The 23,616-nt window shown below is 42.0% G+C and overlaps 1 protein-coding gene across 50 annotated transcripts in view; it reads right to left on the reverse strand.

The window, feature by feature from the left end:
• RBFOX1 (RNA binding fox-1 homolog 1) overlaps positions 1 to 23,616 on the reverse strand; it is a 2,169,222-nt gene that overhangs the window by 6,471 nt on the left and 2,139,135 nt on the right. For 27 of the 50 annotated variants that reach the window (XM_081089192.1, XM_081089172.1, XM_081089193.1 and 24 more), the window contains one exon: positions 12,158 to 12,210. The exons of the other annotated variants lie outside the window; for them this stretch is intronic. In XM_081089192.1, coding sequence (XP_080945318.1) covers positions 12,158 to 12,210 — 53 coding nt within the window. The remainder of the gene's footprint in view (positions 1 to 12,157; positions 12,211 to 23,616) is intronic. 50 annotated transcript variants of the gene reach the window in all.

Consider the following 23,616-nt stretch of genomic DNA (forward strand, 5'->3'; position numbering starts at 1 on the left):
GGGACATATGTAACCCTTTCAACAATAAAGATTAAGAAAAACAAAAAAGAATGTACTGGATGGGCCTGGCATGATTGCTTACACCATGGAACCCTGAAAGTTCGGAAGAAGTTGGGTGAAGATCCTTCTAACTCACGGGCTCTAGTTTAGACTCCAGGTGGGAAAAAATGATTTGACCAGTTCACATTGGATGTGTCTTCTTCCCAAGCCCTCCTTGCCTGTTCAAGGGGTACCAAGCTCCAACAATCCAGATGAGGCTTTCTGCTTCAACACACTGTATTCTCCCGATCCTCACAAGTGGTATGAGAATGGATGTTTCTCAGTGAAACAGACAATCCACCCTCCCCTTTGCACTTCATTCCCTGAGACACCTGCCAGCCCTCTGGCTCATCACAAAAGGCCTTCCAAGACCCCCATTTCTCTGAGAGGAAAAACAGATGGAAGTCCAAGACAGAGGGCATGTTAAAACAAGAGGAATGATGACATTTTTGAAGAAGTCACTCATTCAGGGAGATCACTCATGAAAGCTGGGCCTCGACCCATGCAATTAGAAGTAAATATTCTCATCGCTTCGCGGCCTTTTGGCTAAGATCAAGTGTAGAAGTAAATATCCATAGGTGTAAAAGAACATGAGATACAACGTTGTCATTAATTTTTATTTCATGAGAAAGCAAAGTTGTCATTAGTCCAGAGGGTTAAAAAAAGTGATCATAGAATTATTTTTAATGCACTTTCACTCTGCAAAGCTGGTGGTATGAACAGGACACATACAACAAAAGCGAACTGAAAACCCTTGGGAATGTACTATGTAATGCCACAGCATGCTGTCCCTTCAAAACGGGTATGAAGATGTACATTCATAGGAATTACTGTTTTTTCTTTTAATTTGGGGAATGATTTTACTGTGGCAAAAGATTTCCTCTTTTTGGTAGACGACATGTTGGTGGCCTGAATGCACTGCATGAAAACGTAGCTCCCACCCTTTCCTCCCACATACTTTAATTGTATGTTCTTATTTGTTTATAACACTGGGCAGAGCCTCAGTGGAAAGCCCAAGGTAACAATTTGGCAATGTTCTCTGCCTGGGCAGACGAAACATACAGCAGCGCGGAACTATTCCTGGTAAATGAGCAGGCGCCTTTTCTCCTCAGGGTGACCTCTACCTTCAGATTCTGATGGTTTTATTATGATTAATAAATTTCATTTCCACAGAGGAAAAGGGACCATGTCAGCTCAAACTGAAAGCAAGGAGGCTTCTTTTCAAATGCTAATTTCTGAACACGCCCTTGTGTGACACTACAATTTAGACACAAGGTTATTAGGGAAGATGTGGACTCCAGTTCTACTCTCACAACAGCTATGCCAGGCACGTCGGCAACCGTGCGCCCTCAGAGCTGGCTAAGCACAGCCTGAAGGAAGAATGGCAAGTCCCAGGGACCCCAATGGAGTGATGGGAAAATGTGTCTGGACTGCCGTGTTATGAGTGACCTCCGCACATGGTCACCTCCACCCCACCTGGCCTTGGCCAAGGTGGACCATAGTGCATCAGGTCATGACGCTCTGTTTCCCCGCAGCCCAGCCCTCAGAAATTACAGATGAAATCTTAAATGTATCCACGTCATTCCATTCACACTGTCACCATCCTAACATCACATATTTCACCAGAACCAAATCAACAATAGCCTTAAATCTTGTCTCTTTGGCTCCACTTCTGCTTCTCCAAACCACCAGCCATTTACTATTATATCTGTATCTATCAAATCTATCTATCTATCTATCTATCTATCTATCTATCTATCTATCATATATCTATCTGTTCATCTATCTATCCACTTATCTAATTGGGATAAATCTATTTATATCACTTCTTTGCTTAAAACCCTCCCCTGATTCTAGAATACAATCCAAACTTTTCTGAGTCACCCCTGTCCCTCTCTCAATCCTCTCCTGCACCCCTCTAGCCCTTCTTTACTGTGTTCCAGGCACACTGGCCTCTTCAACACTCCTTGGACACATGCAAATTCATTCTTTCCTTAGGGCTTGGGCACTCACTCATTCTCCACCCGAATTGCTGCCTTTTCTTCTTTATGTCTCAGGTCAAATGTCACTTCCCTAGAGAAATGCTCCCTTTCCTGACCCCTCTTTCTGAATCACACTTTCCCACCTTCACCTCACCCCCTCATGCCAAGTAGCAAATCTCTAGTAATTTTGTCTACTTACTTCTCTCCCTGGTTATTCACCTGTCCCCCCTCCTGCACTGTCAGCCCCATGGAGTCTGGGGCAGAGTCTAGCACAGCACTGGGCATAGTGCAGAGGAACCAGGGCCACGCCACTGCCACCGAGTGAGTGGAGGCAGCAAGAGGGAGGGGTGGAGAGAAGGGAAGTGTACCCAACATTATGATTCTGTTAGTGGCAAAGCTTTCCGAAGTCCTTAGGTCAGCTGCTCTTAGAAACATTCAACCCCCTTAAAGACACCCAAAGAAAGCTTTCTGGGGACTTTGGAAATACAGTGTGTAATTTCCCATCACCCCCAAGGGTTTATAAATCACTGCCCAAGTTGTCATAAGGCTCACCAAAACCCTTTAGGGAAAAACCAAATAAACAAAGGAATGAAAGGTAACAGCTTGCTGCCATCATGAGCCCTTGTCTAATCTTGACCGTAGCAACAACTTAAAATGAGGCGGCCCACACTGGGCCCTGGGAAGGGCAAAGGCCTTGGGGCAAGAAGATCCAGGTTCAAGTTCTGCCTTTGCAATGTCCTTGCTCAATGACTTGGACACTGATACCAAGGATACCAATAAAATGGTATCGTTTTATCTGAGCCCTGCCTAATTCACAGATAAAGTGCATGGGAAGAAACCAGACATGTTTTAAAGCAGTCTGCAGATTATGATACAAGGGCTTTTATATAGGTTTTCACAAGCCAATCTCTGTAGAAGGAACTGAAGGATCCTCTTCTAATACGATCATGTGTAGCTCTAGCAGTCAACGTACAGATGCCTTTGGAGTTGAGATCTAGCTAATTTGTGAGTTGCAGACGTAGTTTAAATTGCTGTATTTGAGCTTCAGGTTCAATAAATAAGCATGCCACCTGTTGAATGGGAAATATGAACCCATGTTTGTAAAGTACTTGGTGAGCTCTGCTGAGACATACATATATTACTTGTTAATAACATCTTTTAAATCTAGTTGAAACAAGCTGGATGCTCATAAAACACAATAGGGTCATGTAGGTACACAACACAAGGGTTTTAACAGTCAGGTGATTTTCTTATAGGGAGATATAGTAAGAACACTTTAATTAACTTCACTCCATACATTTCAATTAAGAGTCTTTTTGCTCCTGGGACTAGTTATTCTTACTTTAGCATCATCCCCCCATGCCTCCTGTCCCAGAGATAGTGGGGGAGAATCCCGGTGGAGCAGAAAGATGAATCAAATATTTTCTCCCCCTGTGATCTATGTCACCATGTGGCACAGATCTCCTAGACAGTCCATCTAAGCAGGAAGGCACGGAGACTATGCTGTGTCCTCACTACACAGACAGGCATTGCACGGAGACTATGCTGTGTCCTCACTACACAGACAGGCACTGCAGAGTAGGCATTCAAAATAGGAAACCTCCCGAGGAGGAGCCTGCATGGCAATGCCATTAAGGGCTATATTGCCTTCCTAATTGTATCTAAGATACAGCCCGTAAGGAACTGGGGGGAAATTAATCCATGCAAGGCACATACTAACCACACAGTACAAACGGGGTATTTACTACACCATGGCCCGGTGGATCTGACAGCCTGCTACTTGGCGAGTGATGGTTTAGCTAGGGCATGTTCCCACTGGTTTGCGCATGTCTCAGACCTCAGTTGCTCACTATGCCTTAGTGAATCTATTCAACTAAGAAAATATTTCTCTGTGATTGATGTGGCCTTCTCCTAGGCAATGACTTAGACAAGATACACAAGATAGAGGAAGTGGACAAGCCCCATAACTCAAAACCAAGAAAACAGCTCCACATGCAGCTAAACCTCCAAGAAAGATGCCAGTAGAAATGGGAGAAATTCTCTGAGATGAACAACATGGAGTTGCCTCAACATGACTGATATTTCTGAATTTTATCGCTGGTCACTTCCTTAGCTTGGATTTGCAACAATCATCTGCACAGGTCACTCAGGACAGTGTTCAGCCTCCTGATTTTTGTCCTCAGAAGAAGGAAGGAAAACATCTTCTGGGTTCTTTAGCTTCCCAAAGGGAAGCCATGGGTTCTGTTGTTGCACATAGATGCTGGTCACACATGTGAACTGTGCACGTAGCATCTATGGGAACCAGATCCTACCACCTATGGGAAGTCAGATGGCATCATCCTTTCTATGTCCTCTAGTGCAATTCAAAAGCTCTTCCTATTTGGAATCCCAACAAGGCAGGTTTGAGGTAGGAACCTTGGTTCTGGACTCAGCACAGCACAGCAGCAACCACTGTCCAGGAGTCAAGAAGACACAATAAGCCCAGCTGGCATGGCTCAGTGGTCAAACATTGACTTATGAACCAGGAGGTCATGGTTCCATTCCCAGTCAGGGCACATGCCCAGGTTGCAGGCTTGATCCCCAGTGTGGGGCGTGCAGAAGGCAGCCGATCAATGATTCTCTCTCATCACTGATGTCTCTATCTCTCACTCTCCCTTCTTCACTGAAATCAATAAAAACATATTAATGAAAAGAAGACACAGTCAGTCCTGCTTTTGGTTCCACAGTTCCTCCACTACAATAAAAGACACAGAGCCATACTCTCTCTAATGTCAAGGCCCAGGCACCCTCCTTGTGTGTCCTGACTACGGCTCTACCAAAATTACGAAGAATTTCCCATCATGCTTTGAAATCAGCATGGCACCCCAACTATGGTTTAATTCACAGGGGGAACCCCAAAGGCAGTTCTTTGTGTGTTTGTATTCTTCATGGGGTTGCCAATAGCTCTGCAGAGAAGCCAAGCTAAAGCTAAGAATTCCACAAGGTCAGAATTTTTAGAATCAAATCTTGCTTCTTCTATGTGTCTGCTGAGTCATCTCAGAAAGTTTGTTTCCTCTCTGAGCCAGCTTCTCCATCCATGACTAGAGACAGTAATAGTGCATACTGACTGTAAATTGCTGAGTGAAGCTGAGATAGGGTTAGTCAGAACCAAACAAGTGTCAGTTATCGATGCTATTAAGACTGGGAGGATTGCAACCCTTGTCTGCTCTCTATTCTGTGTGGGGTCCCTGCAGCAGAGCTCATGGGGCACAGGAGTCAGAACTACCCCTGAATTGAGTTGTCCATCTGAAGCCCTGAGTAATGGCATCCCCCAGCCCCTTGTAAGTGGATCACAGATTCTGAGAGGTTAAAAAGCAATGTGAGAAGGAGGCAGGTTACTTGGAGGCAAAATTAAAACATAAAGTCAAGAAACACTAACAATGTCCAGATTATCTGTCAAAACATTTTAATTCTGAGTGAGTATCCTTCACCTCTAAGAGACCAGTTCTTGAGGCATGCCAACACTTTCGATACTCATTTGAACAAAATGAATGAAAATGTGGCTCTAGAATGGTACTGCTTAATAAAAATATAAAGAGAAACACAAATGCAAGCCACGTATGACATTTTAAGTTTTATAGTAGCTGCATTAAAAATGTAAAACCAGGTGAAGTTGTTCATAATTTTATTTAACCTGCTATATTAAAGATATTGTCATTTCAATCTGTAATGGACAAAAATATTATGATTAAAATATTTTACATAGTTTTTTTTTTGTAGTAAGGTTTGGTAATCTAGTATGTATTGTACATTTATAGCTCATCTCAATTTGGACCAGCCACATGTTAAGGGCTCAATAGCCACACATGGAGATTGGCCGCTATATTGCCAAGCATGGCTCTAGATAAACCTGTTGGGTGTTCTCCTTCCTATTGAACTAGAAGGATTCCTGAGTGAACCACTCAGTGTTTCCTAAGGCAGGGGTGGGCAAACTTTTTGACTCGAGGGCCACAATGGGTTCTTAAACTGGACTGGAGGGCCGGAACAAAAGCATGGATGGAGTGTTTGTGTGAACTAATATAAATTCAAAGTAAACATCATTACATAAAAGGGTACGGTCTTTTTTTTCCAATAGTTTTATTCATTTCAAACGGGCCAGATCCGGCCCGCGGGCCGTAGTTTGCCCACAGCTGTAAGGTGTGATCTGAGGCCATCTCTATGGAATTGCCTGGAGGAACTTGTAAGAATGTAGATTTCCAGGCTCCCTCTCCAGGTCTGTGAATCAGAATCTCTGCAACAGGGAGGGGAGGACATAGACTCTGTACTGGTAACAAGCTCTGTAGGGGATATTCATGGCTCTAACATTTGATACCAACTTCTCTCTCTCTTTTTTAAAATCTGTACTGATATAGAAATCCCATACTCAGCCTAATTCAGAGCTATCTAGATATCTTTAATTCTCACAGAGACATTTTATTTATAGGATATTGTTATTGCATGTATCAAGATTGAACATGCCTGGTATATAGAAAGCTGTCAATAAATGCTGATTATGTGCACTTTGTCCCTTTGATATATGCCCCCTGAGCACTCTGTGCTTCGCCTATAATAATACACATCACATCTTATTGGAAATAGGCCAATTAATTCCAAATCAATTCACGGCATGACGACCTCGCTGAATAATCAAATCACCAAAATGAAGGGAAGATAATGAGATAGAATTTGCTGAAGGGTTACAATTAGAGGAGTGACCAATTTGGACATTTCTGCTAGATATTATCTGAAGTCTTAGTGCAGCTGCATGAATGCATGTACTATGTGCATGCACGTGTGTGTGTCTGTGTGTGCACATGGGTACAGGTTGGGGGAAATAGAAGAATGGACAGGGGTGAAAACACCCCCCTTGTGCCTATAAACTTGCCAAACATCTCTTCTAATAGTTACTTAATGGGGTGTATATCAACCTGTCCCACAGGGGAGGGTTTCAGAAGCTTTCACAGATGCAACCAGTACTCAAGGACTGGGAGTGTGTCCCCAAACTGGCTTCACATGCCACTAAGCTGGTACCTGGTGTGGTGGAGAGGGTAAGACTTGCTGATGGACCAAGACCTGGCCTCCAACTGCACCCCAAATACACACCAGCGCGCACACTCCCTCAGGAGGGGGCAGCTGGGAGCCTGGACTCCTCAGGCAAAACAATTAGCTTCAAGTGTCCAGTAGTTTTCAAGGAATGACTTATCCTGTTAGGTGATTTTCAGCACAGGAAAGACTTTTGGAGAACTGACCTGAACCACACTTTGTTTGTTTAACCCACTGTCTTCCTGATACATACAGTGACCCCAGACAAGAGAGTTGCTCCCTTCCTCACCTTATCCCCGTACCTAGATCAGGGCCCAGCACGTCTGAGAGACTCGATATGTACCTGCTGCCTGAAGGGGATGGATCATGTCAAAGAAACACCCAGGGAAACAACTGTTTAGAGAACCTTTCAGTTCCCTTGGGTAGTCTCCAAATTTCCACAATTATGCCCTTGAACTCACAAATAGGAGTTTTGTAGGAGCAAGATAGCACAGCTGAAGAAAGCAAGAGCATTCCACCTGGAGGCAAAGGTCCATGTTCCAAAGTCAAGATAAAAGGCACACATGGGGGCAGCGTGGTCCGGTGGAAAGAGAGCTTTGGTATTGATAGACTCCAGTGTGATTATGGGCAAGTTACCAAACCTTTCTGGGCCTGAGCACTTTTTTTTTCTTTTTTAACCTACAAAACAGGATGATAGTAACATCTCCCTCACTGAGCTGTTGTAATAAATTATATATGCATACCTATACACACACACACAGATGTATATAGATGATTGATCATACTTGCTAGCACCCAGAATTGGCTCAGTAAGTGATAGCAAGTTACGACTATACCCTGGAGAATTCAGCAAAGCCCATGTGAGGGACAGTTACTGCTGAGATGAAGGGCTTGATTTCCATGATGACAAAAGCCTTAGCCCTCGATGGGAATGATGGATACACCCTTTGAGTCGAAAGGAGGACATGGCATTTAACACAAAGTGGGCCTGGTAAGTTTCTAATTTGCCAGTATATCCTGTTTGTTCACCTGTCAAAATATAGCCCAGAGACCACCATTTCTCAGCTCCTCCACAGACATCATCCTAACAGAGGCCACTGTCACCCCTCCCTGAAGTACTGCAAGAGACTCACAACTGGGGTCCTTTCCTCTGCTCTTGCCATATTGCAATCCATTCTTCACAAAGCAGTCTAACACATCATTAAAAAGATAAGTCAGGTCGCAGCTGGCCCTCCAGTGCCTTCCCGGCACACTGAAAATAAAATCTCAAGTGGTTTCTGCAGCCTCCAAGTCCTAATTTGTCTTAATCCCTGGATACCTTCATGATATTATCTCTAAAATTCTCCCCTGGACACACTGGTTAGCTTACTGTTCTTGGCCACCTCAAGGAGCCTCAACCCCAGGGCATTTGCACTTGCCACTATTCAGCCTGAGGTGCTCTCACTTTCACAATTACTTACCTGGTTCACACCTTCACTCAATTTAGCCCCTGCTCACATGCTCTCAAAGAGCTCTATTCTGATCTGTGAGTGTAAAGTTGCATCACATGGGACTTTCCATCCTCTCTCGTGCTTTTAAAAATTTTTATTTATTGATTGATTTTTGAGAGAGAGAGACAGAGAGATGGGTTTGTTGTTCCCCTTATTTATTTGTTGGTTGATTCTTCTCTGTGCCCTGAAAAGGGATCAAACCCACAACCTTGGCATATCAGGACAATGTTCTAACAACCAACTGAACTACCCAGCCAGGGCCCCATCTCCTGCTTTTTGATTCATTATAGCTATTCTATAACTTTACATGCAAGTACATTATAGGCTTATTCATCTACATGATTGGGGTCTGGTCTGTACTAAAATGGAGGCTCTCTGGAGGAAGGGCTTCTCCTAACTTATTTAATGACATGTATGTCCTGAGGGCTGAGAACAGTTGCTGATAGCAGCGATGACTCAATACACACTAACTCACTGAACTGAATTTCCAGTTGCTCTGCCAAAATAAGTAACTTGCTTCTCAACCTCCATTCAGGTACAAGACCTATATCTACTACAATACAATCACTAGCCAGTCATGGAAAAGCTCCAAAGAATCACAGTGGTAGGGAGACCCTGGCTGTAAGAAGAAGGGAGATCCATCTTTCCCTTTTGACCACCTCTTGCAGAATCCAACTCATCAAATGATATTTAAAAAAATGCTTTTATTGATTTTAGAGAGAAAGAAAAGGAGAGAAAAAAACATTGATGAGAGAGATACATGGATCAGCCTCTGGCACACCCCCTACTATGGATGGAGCCTGCAATCCAGGTATATGCCCTGATGGGGAATTGAACCAGTGACCTTGGGATGCATGGGACAATGTTCAACCAACCAAACCACACTGGCCAGGGCTCATCAAAGGATCTTGATGTCACGGTTCAAAAAGCTACTGGGGTGTTCAAGGTGTAGGTACTAGGTGGGACACCCACACATGTCTTTCAGGAACAACCAAACGAAAACCTAAACAAAACATCAAATAAGACACTTGGAGCCACTGAGTCAAAAAAAAATCAATTTCCTTGCCAATACAATCTCATAAACCACACATGCTAATAATAAATGTTTCTTCTATGTGGCTAGCAAAAGCAGACTTGACGTTTTGGTGTCCTCTCCAGGTGACCCACATAAAAATTGTCACTTTTCCTTTGGGAATTGAAAGAAAAATCCTTCAGTCTCACTGTGGCTGCTGTTTGATGATTTTCACCATCTCTACCCAGACTCCCACACAACGCTGCTTGGCCAGCTCTGTCCTCCTAGGTGGCTATGTAAGAACAATGCATCTTCATAAAGATTTCAGTTATAATGTTCATCAAGCCCTCAAAACTGAGATGTTAGGCCTCTTGTTAATATCTTTCTTCATTTAAAAAGATGGAAGTTGCCATTTGTCAAACACTAGAATCCAGGGGACACCAGGATTCAACAGACCCGCCCTGAGAAGTGTTGTTGGTTACACGGAGGTGAGAGCTCCTGACAGGTGTGATGTTTAGAATGTGGGTGTCCTGGTTTTTTTCCCAGGATCTGGGAGATAAGTCCCGGGGAGACCTCATTGAAACCATGAATTACAACCTTCATTGACTGAGCAGTTCTTTCTCTATGAGGAGGGTGGACTGGTTGGGAGATCCTTTGACTTTTGATTGATATGGGTGTCTTTTTCTCATGCTTGATTCAGAATTCAGAGCTCAAATTGAACCTTATGAAGCAGCATAGAACATATTATTAATATGGCCATCAAAGCAACAGGGATAGCTCTCTCAATTTGAAATTTGATCAATAGCAATTCATTAAGAATTTATTGAGCAGCCATCCTAAATTAGATAAGGTAGGTGAAAACACTGGCTCTATTCAGACAAACTTTCATCATCTGAAGCCTCTTTTAGGGATATTATGTGTGAGCCATTTGCTTGCAAAGCAGGGTTTGTTAAGTCACGAGACAACAATCCGTATCTACCTCTTACATTTGATCGATGATGTCAGAATATACCCTAAAACCCACTGGGGTGCGTGTACAGTTTATCACGGAAGACAGAATCTGGAAGACCAGTGTATCCACACAAGATGTCCATTAACATTTTAAACCAGCATTCCTCCCCATCCCAATCAGTTTCCCCTTTGGTTGCATGCTTCATCCTCAAGGTTTTGAAAATGTTAAATGACTCTTGTATCCCAGGCTCATTCCTTTGCCTCCCCCAGCAATGCAATAATCAATCTTCTGCTATTAGGCATTAGTGATGGGTTATGGTTGTCATCACCTCTCACAGGGCGAAACAGAGACATTTGAGGCTAAGGGTTGAGGAGGACCATTATCCACAGGGCTTTATAGAAATGGAGCAAGCTGTCGCTTTAAAATATGAGCATGCATACCCCATTCAGCTTCCCGGGTGAGACTCTAATCCACTAAAAACATGGAGACCAACCACATCAGTGAAACCGATGCAGAGTTTTCTGAGGCCCTTGCTTTCTAGAGCAGAGAGGGCCATGGACATGTTCCTATTTCTCTCTCTTCCTTTAGCTCCTTCTCTCCAAAGACTGCGAGTAGGGAGTGAAACAAATACGCCTCTGTGTATGGCTCCAGTGATCAAATGTGATGGGTAGCTGATGAATGCCTATTTGGGAGACTCGTTTAATGTATGCTTTTGAAGGTCATGGTATACTTAACTATACATGGATGAGTTCTACCATGCACTCTTTTGCTAAAAGCACAATTCCTAGCAATCATGGCAGTCATAGATTAGGCTTAAAAACAAATAATAAATAAATGAAGAGTTAAACAATTAAAAAAAAAAAGATCTCTTGTTAGTTAAGGCAATCACCTCTCTGGACATTTAATCAAGTAATTCCATGCTAATGAAAGTTCAAATTTAACGGTTGTGACCACATCAAAGCAAAAGACAGGCGTTATTGTGATGGACACATCATGCAAGTGCGATTTCCATCTGCCAGTGCCCTGATCTCAAAAAACAGAAGGCTTCGTCTGAGACCTGTTACTTGTAATATGTTTAAAAGAAAGGCACTAGAGTATCTTTAACTAATGGAATGGAGATCCCTTTCTTATAAGACAGAGGTAATTATATTTCCTAATGCCAGTAGCTTTATAGATTCAGTCTTTGGGGGGCCTATAATCTATACCAGTCATTCCATAAAGATCTCAAATAATTCACATATACATCTGTGTGAACCCAGACATTATAAGTCAAAAAATACAGAAGTCACACGTCTGTGTCCCTCATCTCCCCTGTCCAGGATCTTAACATAAAAACACTGATTATACCATAAGGTCTTATTGTGGCTTCATTCAACATAGTTTTACTTTTTTGGATCTCATATTATTAAAACTGAAAACAAAATATTCAAGTTAGCAAAATGTCTAACGTCTCTTTAGGCAGTAGAGAATAAAGGCTCCTGCTATACTCCAAAGATACACGGACTTTGTTTTTTTAACTAAACTTTCTAGAGTGACCAACTGCAGCATGTGAAGGGAAAGGAAAATAATAAAGGATACTGAGACGTGGATGGATGCATCAAGAAGTAGCAATGTTTGTTACCTGCAGAGGTGTTACAAGAAATTTCATCTGCTGCAACGAAGACGAACTGATTTCTGGAAGAGAAGATAAAATTCACAATACTGCTCGCTCAGGGGGACATGTGCTGTCTGCCAATTGGTTCGATGTATTCAGATGAGGGGAGGGGAGGGTGTGCATTTGGATAGATGTTGCAAGGAATGTGTGGCTAAATCTCGGACTCGGAGAGTTTAGGAAGATCATGAAATAGGCATGCGGGGACCTCATCATGGTGATGTCAGAATATGGACCATGTACAAGCTGTTGCACCGGAATATTAATGCTACGTGTTACCAAAATGTCATGCCAGGAGACGTTCCCAAGGCCAGGGCATTCAAACGGAGTTTATACAGACTTCTATGCTGAGCAGAGTTTACATTTAAAAAATATAGACAATTAGAAAAAAAAAAGGAGTATATTGCAAAGAGCTAGGGAAATCATAAAATTCCAGACTTTATTATTATGAATATAATATCCAAAAACTATTTTAGAAAAAGGCAAGAAAAAGAAATGCTGTCATTTCAGGAGAGAATGTTATAGGGTGTCATGTAATGGATAATCATTTCCTCACCAAACTAGGCTTGCTGCGTGAAGAAGGGAAGAGAGCTCATCAGTTCAAATAAGCCCTGTCTTACCAAATTATTTTTAATGGTGCACTAAAAGAAAATAAAAATGGAAAATGCCATTTTACTTTGATTTAGTAAATCTAGAAAGCTGGTAAAACTCTCTTAAGATGTTTTCAACTGTGGCGTTTCCACAGTGTAATGCATTCTAATTCAGACGTGCTGTTTATTTCTCCAGAAATAAGAACATCTGTGTCAGGCAGATTATACAAATGCCCCGATGAGATTGGCTAGGCTCTTAAACGCCTCGGCGGCAGCAGTATAGAGCCTTCTAGTTCTCATTTGTGAGGTTTTACTGTGCATACGGATCATCAAGAACCAAGATAAATCCGTTTTGGTGGCGTCTTAGTTTGATTGGTCTTGTTCAAATGTTTCAATGCTTCAAAAAGTATCTCGTGCTTGAGCATTTCTTAAAACATCTTAAGAAAGTTTTACTGTTGGAAGAGGTACTCCCTGGGATAAAAATAGAGCTACCATATTGAAATTCACTAGAAGTTAACATTCAGTTGACAATTCTAATCATTTCTGCACCAACAACATCTAGACAAAAGGATACATGCTCTGAGAACAGTATTTGATGTTTTTCTTTCCCATAACAAAGGTCACAGCTACATTCATTTATCACCTCTCTTAAAACAATTAAAGTTAACGTGGTTGGAGTTTCGCTATCTTTTTTTGCTTCAACACTAACTTTTCGAGCCCCATCAATATCTGGCATCAAAATTCCAAAGTTTGATGTCCCTGAAAATGAAGATGTTTGGAGTGAATATTGTTTTTGACTTGCTCACATGGGACTTATGGGGCAGAAGGACACGGGTGTCTTAAATAACAGGTGTGACATTGGTAGGTGGAATAAACAAGCCCTTGGAAGGACCTCTGTTTATAGCAGGCTCCCAAAAAAACACTGTAACAAAAAAATGGTCCACCCCCAGGGCAAGCTCTTGGGAACATCCATTCATTGACCTATGAGGGGGCCCCATTGCTAGATGGTTCTATATAGTTCATACTCCCCAACCCTTGAAGACACTGCCCCTCTTGCATTCTATCTCTGCATTTTCTCTAAGGAACTGCCCAGGCTGCTAGACATAAGAAAAGCCATGGGAGGCAACCAATACAAATACATGCAAAATGGTGACTGAATGAATAGGGGAAACTTTTAAAATGCAACTTAAAAGTATGCCTGTCAATTGTTCCAGAATTTTAGAAAATATGATGGTTGTCTCCAACACTCTTCTTTCTAATAATATGTACTTAAACACACACACACACACACACACACACACACACACACACACACAACAAAAAACATGCTACCATTTCTCCATTTCCTTCTTTCTTTTATTTTTAGGTAATTCATGATTTTAAAATCTTTTTCACTGTCTCTATGATTCATGAGCAAATTTCTGAACAAAGGATAATGAGTACCCCTTTGATAACTCACTGTCTTCTAAACAGTGGCCTCAGATGGCTTCTGTCAAAGTAAGTCTACATGGAGCAGAGAGTTAGCACCAATCGTGATCTTTTAAAGAATCCCTGATGAACTCTGAAGCAATGCCAAAAACTTACAAAAATATTTGTAATAAATGGTAGCCATATTTTTTTAGCCACACAATCCCACATTACATTCCAGGTTACTCTAACAAAGGTACACTTGTCTGAGATGGAGGTTACCCTAACATCTCAGACAAGTGCCTTTCTACAGTACTCATTAATTCCATGGAGTAAACCACCCCTCTCTTTAAAGTACCTTTCCATCAGGTGATCATAAGTACAATAAATAGGAAATCCCTGCTGAATCATAGCCTGGTGAGGGGCAGTGCACAGAAAGGAATTCAGGTAGAATTAGAGGGGAAGGTACCTGTGTCCACCATTTTATGTTATGTTTATCTGTGGCTGTTGCTCTCCACTTGAACTTTAAGACAAATGATCTACCTTAGCCATAAAGGGATCATCTAGTATGCTCTCTGTGAAATCATTTATCCTAAATGACCAGAGAGATGTGACTGATAACTTCATGATTGTATCTGAGAAGTGGTTATCCTCAAAGATGTGCAGCAACCTTGGGTGACCAGAGCAATGCAGGAGAGCTCTAGGCAGTGGGGTCATCTCTCATCTTCAGCCTTAGGAAGCAGGCTGGCCCCAGGGACTGTCCCCTTATGCTAATCCTAGCCTGCTCTTCACTCTCACCACCGACCTATGGATTTAAACTTCAAAAGCAGTTGCATCGGATTTTCAGCCACTTGGTTTGTTCTGTGGTTGTAGGTGGTCAAGGAAATCTGGCCCAGTAGTTCAACCTGGGCCACTCATGGTAAACAACTGGTGTCCTTTTAAAATTTCTAGTGACAAAGTTACATCCAGGACCAACTAAATGGGGATCTCAGTGAATGGGTCTCAGGGCATCAGTAGTTTCTAAAGATCTCAAGGTGATTCTAGCATGCAATTCAGAATGAGAACCACTTGTCTGGTTGAATGGTTCTCACCTCGGCTACCACTTAGATTCATAGGGAGAGGTAAAGAGTGCTAATGTTCAGGCCCACTCATGTTGGGGTCCTGCTTCTGGGTGTCCTGGCTTCATTAGTCTGGGTTAGGGTCTGAAAAGAAGTAGGAAAATGCTTGGCAGATGATTCTAACACCAGCCACAGCTACGATGCACTGGGTATGGGACACATGCATAGTAGAAAAGCAGTTGAATCGTTCAATCTCTTGTTGCTTTTGTTTCTTCTTGCAACTTCACCACTACACTATCTATCCTCTAGGCAAGCATGTCAAACTCACAGCTGGCGGGCTGCATGTTTGACATACTTGTTAGGGCCACCTTGCTATGTGGCTGCCAACAATGCAACTACAGAAATAGTATCCATTGCCCAGGAATGCTTACATCTAGTTTCTGGAGGTCTTCTAACAGAATGGACATCAACCCTCATTTCTGAAAAAGAAGCTGGTCTATAGTGGCCATAACGTCATGTTTCCTCCCCTGTTCCACTTATCCCACCATCTCCCATAGAGTTACTCAAAATCATCTTTGCTGGGCCTTCCCATTTGTCTTCTGAGTCTGCATCTAGTTCTCTACCCATTTCTTTCAACTTTCTATTTTCAACCCCTTCCTCTATTTCATCATTTCTCAACCTTCCCTGAAGAAAAATATGAGCTAGAATCTTTGTTAAATCCTTGGTTTTGACTCTGACCACCTGAACCAGAATTCCCAAGAGAGAAGTGTGATTATCAGTGCACTTAACAAGAACCCAGGCCTGGCTATCGACCAGCTTCTGGGGACACCACTCACACTCTCCTAAGTGATGGGGGATTCTGGGAGAGAATCAGGGTTCCGGGTCATTCTGACCATTGGGAAATTCAGGAAAGCTTGCTGAGAAATCTGCTGCAAGTTCCTTCTTACTTTCATACTTTCATTTCAAAGCCCACTTTTTTCCAGGAAGACTCCTTGACATGGTGAGGCTTTGTGGAAGAAGGGAGGATTACTAATTAAAAAAATAAAATGGTAAATTACTGGGCACAAGGGAGAAGACTACAGCTGTGTCAGGTCTTTGAAATGTCAAAACCAAAGAGCCACTAATGTCAATGGTGCACTTATCCCTGACAGGCCATTGCCAAGTGCTGTACCTATGCATTAATTCCTTTACTAGTAGTTTTTCTTATAGGTCCTTTTACTATCCCCATCTCTATAGATGAGGAAATGGAAGCATAGAAGGGTTATACAGCATGAGCAGGCTGTTAAGTGGGGCTGATGAAATCTGAACATAGATGGGTTGGATCCAGACCCTGCCTCTTCTTCACTCTAAGACTCTGCTTAGAGGCACTTATATAGGGGTATTGAGTCAACAATGGGATGTGTCATCTCTGTGGAGTAACTTCCTAATAAAGTTCAGAATCTTCAGTTCTTCTGAGACCAAATAATAGGATATTTGGATTTCCCTTTGAGGATGATAAAGAATAATTACATTCTGCTTTAGCAACAACTTGAGATGGTAGAATGCTATAGGCCATGGTCCTTCTCTCCCTTTATTCTATCATAAGACTTCATTATGTTTTCCGATAGTTCTCATAGACCAACCACCTCAAGTCTGAATCTGACTCAGCTGATGGTACCTTTAACTTAGTCCTGTGACCTGCCATATCATCTTTATGTCTCTCTTTTCTTCTTTAGGTAAATCTCATCTGCTTCAGATTGTCTTTCTCCAAAAAAATCACCCATGGGTGAATTCTAAGCATCAAAATAGTAGCCAGCCAGTATTATTGGAGGGGATGTAAGAAGCCAGATATCAAGACACAAAGGCAGAGGTGGGGGAGAGGCCAGACCAGAAATTTCTCCCATCATATAACACTGGCTTTAAGTTTCCATGCTAAAGATTCTGGCAATTTCTCCTTCTTTGGCCTCTTAGTTTTGTTATGTCACAATTGGTATCCAAAAGTTGGCATTGATATCACTCTTAGCAAGTTTCTTCTTGTATCCAAAGCTATGTATATTGATTTAACACACACACACACACACACACACACACACACACAGACACACACAGCCCTCCAAGGCTATCTACTGGACAATCCCCACAGCCTGAGAAGTTGGTCTTCTGGCCTGTCGGATAGTAGCCAAGATGTCCCAAGATGGCACTGGGACAGAGTCAAATTCATTCCATCTGTAGGTTCAGGGGCATCTACTGGTTATAAGACCGAGGTTTTCACCCAGGCTGCTCATTACAATCAGCTAAATTTAAAAAATAAAATAATCAGGACCAGGCCCATTTCCCAACTGCTTAAGTCCGAATCTTTCAGAGTGGTTCCAGCACAGGTATTCTCGAAAAGCCACTCAAGTGATGCCAGTGTGTCAGCCAGCACTGAGAACACACCTCTCACTGTATGAATATGTCTTCGAACATATATGCCCTGTTTCTGCAGAAAACATAGTTGTATCTTCTTTTTTTTCCTAATTAAATTGCACTAGTGTTGATTTCCACAGTTTATAATTATTAATATTTTATGACTGATAATTATATTATAATCATTATGTATAGTTTAATATATCACTTATAATTACTAATTTTTATAACTATGCTTCCCTTCAGACACCTAAAGTTAAGATGAAAATGCACAATAACCATGTATTCTTGTTGCTCATCTTAAACAGTTGCTGGAAGGGTCCTATGGGATCCAGCCATGAGTGTTTTCAGAATAATTAAATATAATGCAGAAATCAGGTGCTCCTATTAAAATTCCTATTGCTGACTCTACTAAATAGTTTACTCAACTCATTCACTCAGTCCTCAGCTGGTTACTGAGGGCCTGCTGCATGCCAGGCACCCAGAACTCTAAGGGTTCCTGTGAGCATGGACTCACAGCCTCTAAATCACTATGGAATATCTATGTCAGGCTTGGCTGTCCAGAAGCTCATAATCTAATTCATATTTCAGTTTTACCACTTAGAAAGGGTGCTTATTTGCTTGTGATCAGTATTTTAACTCCCTTCTCCCTATTCAATTCTAAAACTCTAGAATTGTTCAAATCCCATTCAGATTCATATTTTTCCCTGTCCCATTGTGTTTTTTTTAAATAAATATATTTTTATTGATTTCAGAGAGGAAGGGAGAGAGAGAGAGAGAGAGAGAGAGAGAGAGAGAGAGAGAGAGAGAAACATCAGTGATGAGAGAAAATCATTGATTGGTTGCCTCTTGCACACCCCACACTGGAGATTGAGCCCATAATCCCGGGCATGTGCCCTGACCAGGAATCGATCCTTGACCTTGTGGTTCATAGGTCAATGCTCAACTACTGAGCCATGCCGGCTGGGCTCCCTGTTGTTACTTTTATTGATCTTTTAGTATTGTATCATGTATACTTCAAGAGGTTGTGGAAAATCACAGAATGAGATGGGGTGTAAACAAACAAAGAAACAGATTAATTATAGAATCCTCTGTAGGGGTCTATCCTGATCTAGCCTGATCCTTTGCATTTTAAATGTATTAACAGGCATTTGAAAACATTTCTCTTAGCCAGAGTTCCCCTTGTTAATACTGCATACAAACAATGTTTAAATGGAAAAGGAGGTGAGTGCTACAAATCTGTCCCCAACTTGAATATTCCACTAAAAACCTCTGGGTTTTGGAAATTAGAGTCCAAGCGCATCTGGATTACCTGGAGGCCTTGAGCACAGTCCACTTTTGTAATTGTAGTTTCTCCAACATTTAACAATCCTTCTAGTTCCTATTACACATTTTTCTCAGCAAGCGTGAAAAGGAACTAGCAGTGAACCTGGAAGCCTGGCCTGCCACATGCAAGCTGTGTGCCCCTAGAAACTCATTTCACCTTCCTGAGTCTCGGTTTCCTCATCTGGAAAGTGGGAAGAAAACAACCACATGCAGCTGTTAGAGTTTTCCCCCTAAATCAATGGGGACATAGATGTGAGAGCACAGTATTTGGGGAAAACACTGCCATTTTTAATTCTGACCGCATGGACTCACACAGGATGCACACAGTCTCCTCTCCTTCTGCACAAGAGGCCAGGCCTTTGTGGTTTCCAGTCCACAGTTTTGAGGTCAGAGGGGGATAGTAAAGATCCTTGTTGTGTTGGTTTGATAGGATTTCAAATCCACTTGTTTGTGACAAAAATGACGTTATTTTTAGGAGTCAAGTTGTTTTGATCTGAGTGAAGTAAGCTGTGTCAGAATGTCATCGTCTCATCTGTCATCTCTGAGAAGCACTCAGTCGCTCAGCTGCTGAGGAGCATCGCTGGGGGCTGAGCAAATGAAACACCTGGAGAAGCAACTGTGGCAAGAGGACATTTAGACCCTAAATGCTGCGTTTTGTGAGCCCTGTCCAGGAGCATTAGTTCTGGGCGAGGCTACACTCTGCTGATGCAAATAGCTCTCCAGAGACCTTTGGTGGTCGCCACTAAAGGCGACAGACTTTTATGGGCAGTAGTGAAAATCACGGAGGGGGCCCTCGAAAGAGATCAGCTTGCCAGTCAAGACTGGTGCCCTGTTCCCTAGCAACATGCTCTGTCAACAGGGGACTTTACATTTGCTCTGGCATGTGGACATTGGCTTTCCTTTGGCCAAGCCATCTCTCGCAGGTACCAACTCATATAATGATACATCTCAATTGAATCTGGACTTCATTCCTTCCATCTCCTCCTACCCAGAACAAAGTGTGATGAATCTATCATTGGTTTGGAGTATGTTATTTCTTTATTAGCTTGTTAAGAGACATTATCTTGTATGCTCCAGGCTCTTGAAATTATTATAATTCTCACAGTGAATCTGCATTAAATAAACCATTGGTCAAGGCGATTTCAGCATCTAAGCATAACTTGGCACAAAATAAAACAAGCCTTTTGAGGTTACAGTGCACTTTAAAAGTGGGCTAAGGCCTCCAGGAAGATGGAATCCCACTTCTGTTTTGGGTGGACAGAGCAAAAGAGAGCACAGAACACGCTCCTAATGAGAATGAGCATCTTCCAGGGGCTGGGTGTGGGTCGGGCAGGTTCCCTGAACAGGCTGTGTGCTTCTCTGGGGAAGCAGCCCTCACTGGGAGCCAAGAGTCCCTTTCTTATGGAGGCTGGGGAGGAGCACAGGGTGTCCAGGCTGAGGCTCTGGAGGGTGGACAGGCCACAGTGAGAAGGTCTGGGCCCACCTAAAAGTTATGTGTAAATGAAGTGAGCATGATGATGGAAAGTTCTAGAACCAGAGGGGGTTCTGACAGCCTATTACCATGACAGGCGTTGGACTGCTCACCAATCACAATGGGAAAAAGGCAACATGGGCAGATTTCAAACTGTTGACTTGTTGAAAAGTAACTATTTGTGGGGCTGATTTTACAGAAATCTAAAACTGTGATGGTTTCAGGCTGGGTTTACTGGTTTACACTGGGAGAACTGGCTGATTCTCCGGTGAAGCTGATGGTCCTTGGTTGCCTGAGTTCCTCCATGGACCAAAAAGGCGATTAAAAATCAGGAGAAGGATGAGCAACACAGACTGTTTGACCTCATGCTTCCTAGTTGCTTCTTCCTTCAGAACTTTTTTCCCCAACTTATTTCTTGCCCCCACCAAGTTTTATTGAGCTGTGACTGACAAATAAAAATTGCATATAATTAGATATTACAATGCGCTTTTTAAAAGGTGTATAGGGTAATGATATAATATATGTATACACTATAAAATGGTTAGCACAAATCAACACATGCATGGCCTCACATAATTATCTGTGTAAGTGTATGTGTGTTTGTGTGTGTGTGTGTGTATGTGTGTGTGTGAGAGAGAGAGAGAGAGGGGAGGGGGAGAGAGAGAATACTTAAGTTCCACTCCCTTAGCAACTTTCAAGTATAGCCATTTTTATATTTCTAAGGTGGAAATCACAATCTGGAAAAAATACTTCTATAGTCAAAACCTTATTCTAATTCAGAAGTCTGCTTCTATAGGAAATTACCCATATTTTGACTCAAGACTAAACAATGCCCTCATAGTTTACTGGTAATAATAATAATAATACCAATAACAATATCCTGAGTGCCACTTAGTGTCAGGCACTATTAAAGGAGCTTTTTGCTCATGACTACAATTCATTCTCCTAGCAACCCAATGAGGCAGACATCACTCATTAGCCTCATTAAAGGTGAGGAAGTGGACGATCAAATAGGCCAATTAGCTTGCCTGTATCTCACATAGTAAGTAACTATGCTAAGTTAAGAACCTGGTCCAAATCTGGTCAGATTCGGTAGATGAATAGCGAAGATTTGCTACTGCACACAGCAATCAAAGAGGAAGTACAATGAGTATAATTGTTATATTATTGTAAACCTGCTTCAAATCCTGATTGGGCCAATTATAAGTTGCAGTCTGTTGAGGGTTCCCAGAATGTTAGTGTTAGTGTTGGTCCTAGAGATTGTCCAGATTAAAAAATGACTTGTACTTTTAAATTAACTTAATTCTCTTGCTCTCCCCTGTATATATTCAATGCTTTCAAACAATAATATACACTCTAGTCACGATACAGTCAATTTGCACTTATTATTGATAGTCCCATGCATTTTTCACCACATCTCTCCGATTATGAAGTAATGCTCATTTTCATCTCTTTGTGGCTCGAGATCTAGATGGTATTGTGCTCCCCACTTAGAAGATGAGAAAACAGGCTCAAAATAAGAAGAGAAACCAGATAGGACTTTCTCAGGATACAGTTTACATTAGTGTGGGTCTATTAATTCATGAGACAACATGACCACAGAATCACATTCATTACCCCTGGGTCTTTGAGGTAAAGAAAATGATGAATAGTGGCCCTAGGGTAGCTGAGGAAGGAAATCACAACACAGTGGATTGCAAGGGAAACCCAACCATTGCTAAGTCTTATTTTCTCACTGAAGAAGGGAGCGTACAGAGGAGATGGTTACAACCCAACCATTTACAAAGACAGCTTCTTTTACATCTTGCATGTTTGTGGAGGGGGACCCCAGGGTCGACATTATTTACTGCACATTGAGGTAGAATTGAAGCTCTCCCTCCAGGGTGCTCCTTCTCACATTTCATACAAATCACCCTGGGATCTGAAGAGTGCAGATTTTGATGCTGTGGGCCATGGGTGGGACTTGAGAACCTGCATGTCTCCCAAATTCCTGGTGAGGCCAATGCCACTCGTCTGGGAACCACACATTGCAGAACTAGGCTCTCAGGATTCTCAACGTGGACCACTCCCATGTTGACATTTCAGAACAGAGTGAGGTAACCAGTTCTTTCCACGTCTGCTTTTGTTTTAAGTTTGAGATAGTGAAATTGAAGACAACAACTAAAATAATAACAGAGAAGCTAACACTAACATTCTGAGAAAGCTGTGAAGCTCATGTACACGTTCAGGACACCTTTCAAAGTTCCCCCCACCCCAACCACCTGTGCTCATCTTCAATTTAATGGAATTAGTTCACAAACCCTCTCATGATCTAGAAATGATGAAGAAAGCAAGTCCCTCGCCTTGTAATGTGATTTGAAATTTCAAGTGACAACATTGGACCATGAAAGGAGACAGAGATTCAGAGGATGCTAGAAACATCCCACAATCTTTGTTTTTTTTTTTTTTAAATGAATTTCAGGGCTACTGAAGCAATGGGGAACCACTGATGCTAGTTATCAGATATGTGCTCTATTTATATAATCTCAGGCAAAAATATTTCCATCTAAATGATTATGATAATTAAGGGAAAGGGTGTTTGACTTTGATTATGTCTCAACACCCCACAACCTAGTGAGCTATTAAAACAAAACATTTACACATCACAATGCAGCAAGAATGAGCCAGGGAACAATTATAAAAACTGATGAGCTAGTTACTCCTTACAGAAATTTCCTCAAACCGTCACCTTCCAAACTACCACCCCACTAAATCCTGATAGCGATTCTTACTCTGAATGTTTTGTGTATTAATTAAATAAATAAATTATTATGGTTTGTTTGTTTTTTTGAGGAGAATCCAATTCCAGAGGAAACAATCACTGTGATCCATGCCAGGAGAAAAAGCTTGAGAAGTCATTTATTTCTGTCCAGTGACTGTACATGTACAGGCATTACACACAAACATGGAAATAACATAGAGGCCACATGTCAACAGAAATTGGTCCTTCTGGAAAAGAATTAAAAGTTGTCTTTGGAAGGCAGCTCTGCTCACCCCTATACCACCAATGCTAAAAGTTGTCTTTGTAGGTACAAAGTCAGAACTTGCTTTGGGAACTTTAAAAGCAATACTAGACATTTTTAATGAAAAATTCCCTCTTACCCCCAAACATGGAGTCTATAGTACATCGTCTAGTGCCCTCTTCCCCTACCA

The sequence above is a fragment of the Myotis nattereri genome (assembly GCF_964212035.1).
Source record: "Myotis nattereri genome assembly, chromosome: 4".
NCBI classification, from domain to species: domain Eukaryota; kingdom Metazoa; phylum Chordata; class Mammalia; order Chiroptera; family Vespertilionidae; genus Myotis; species Myotis nattereri.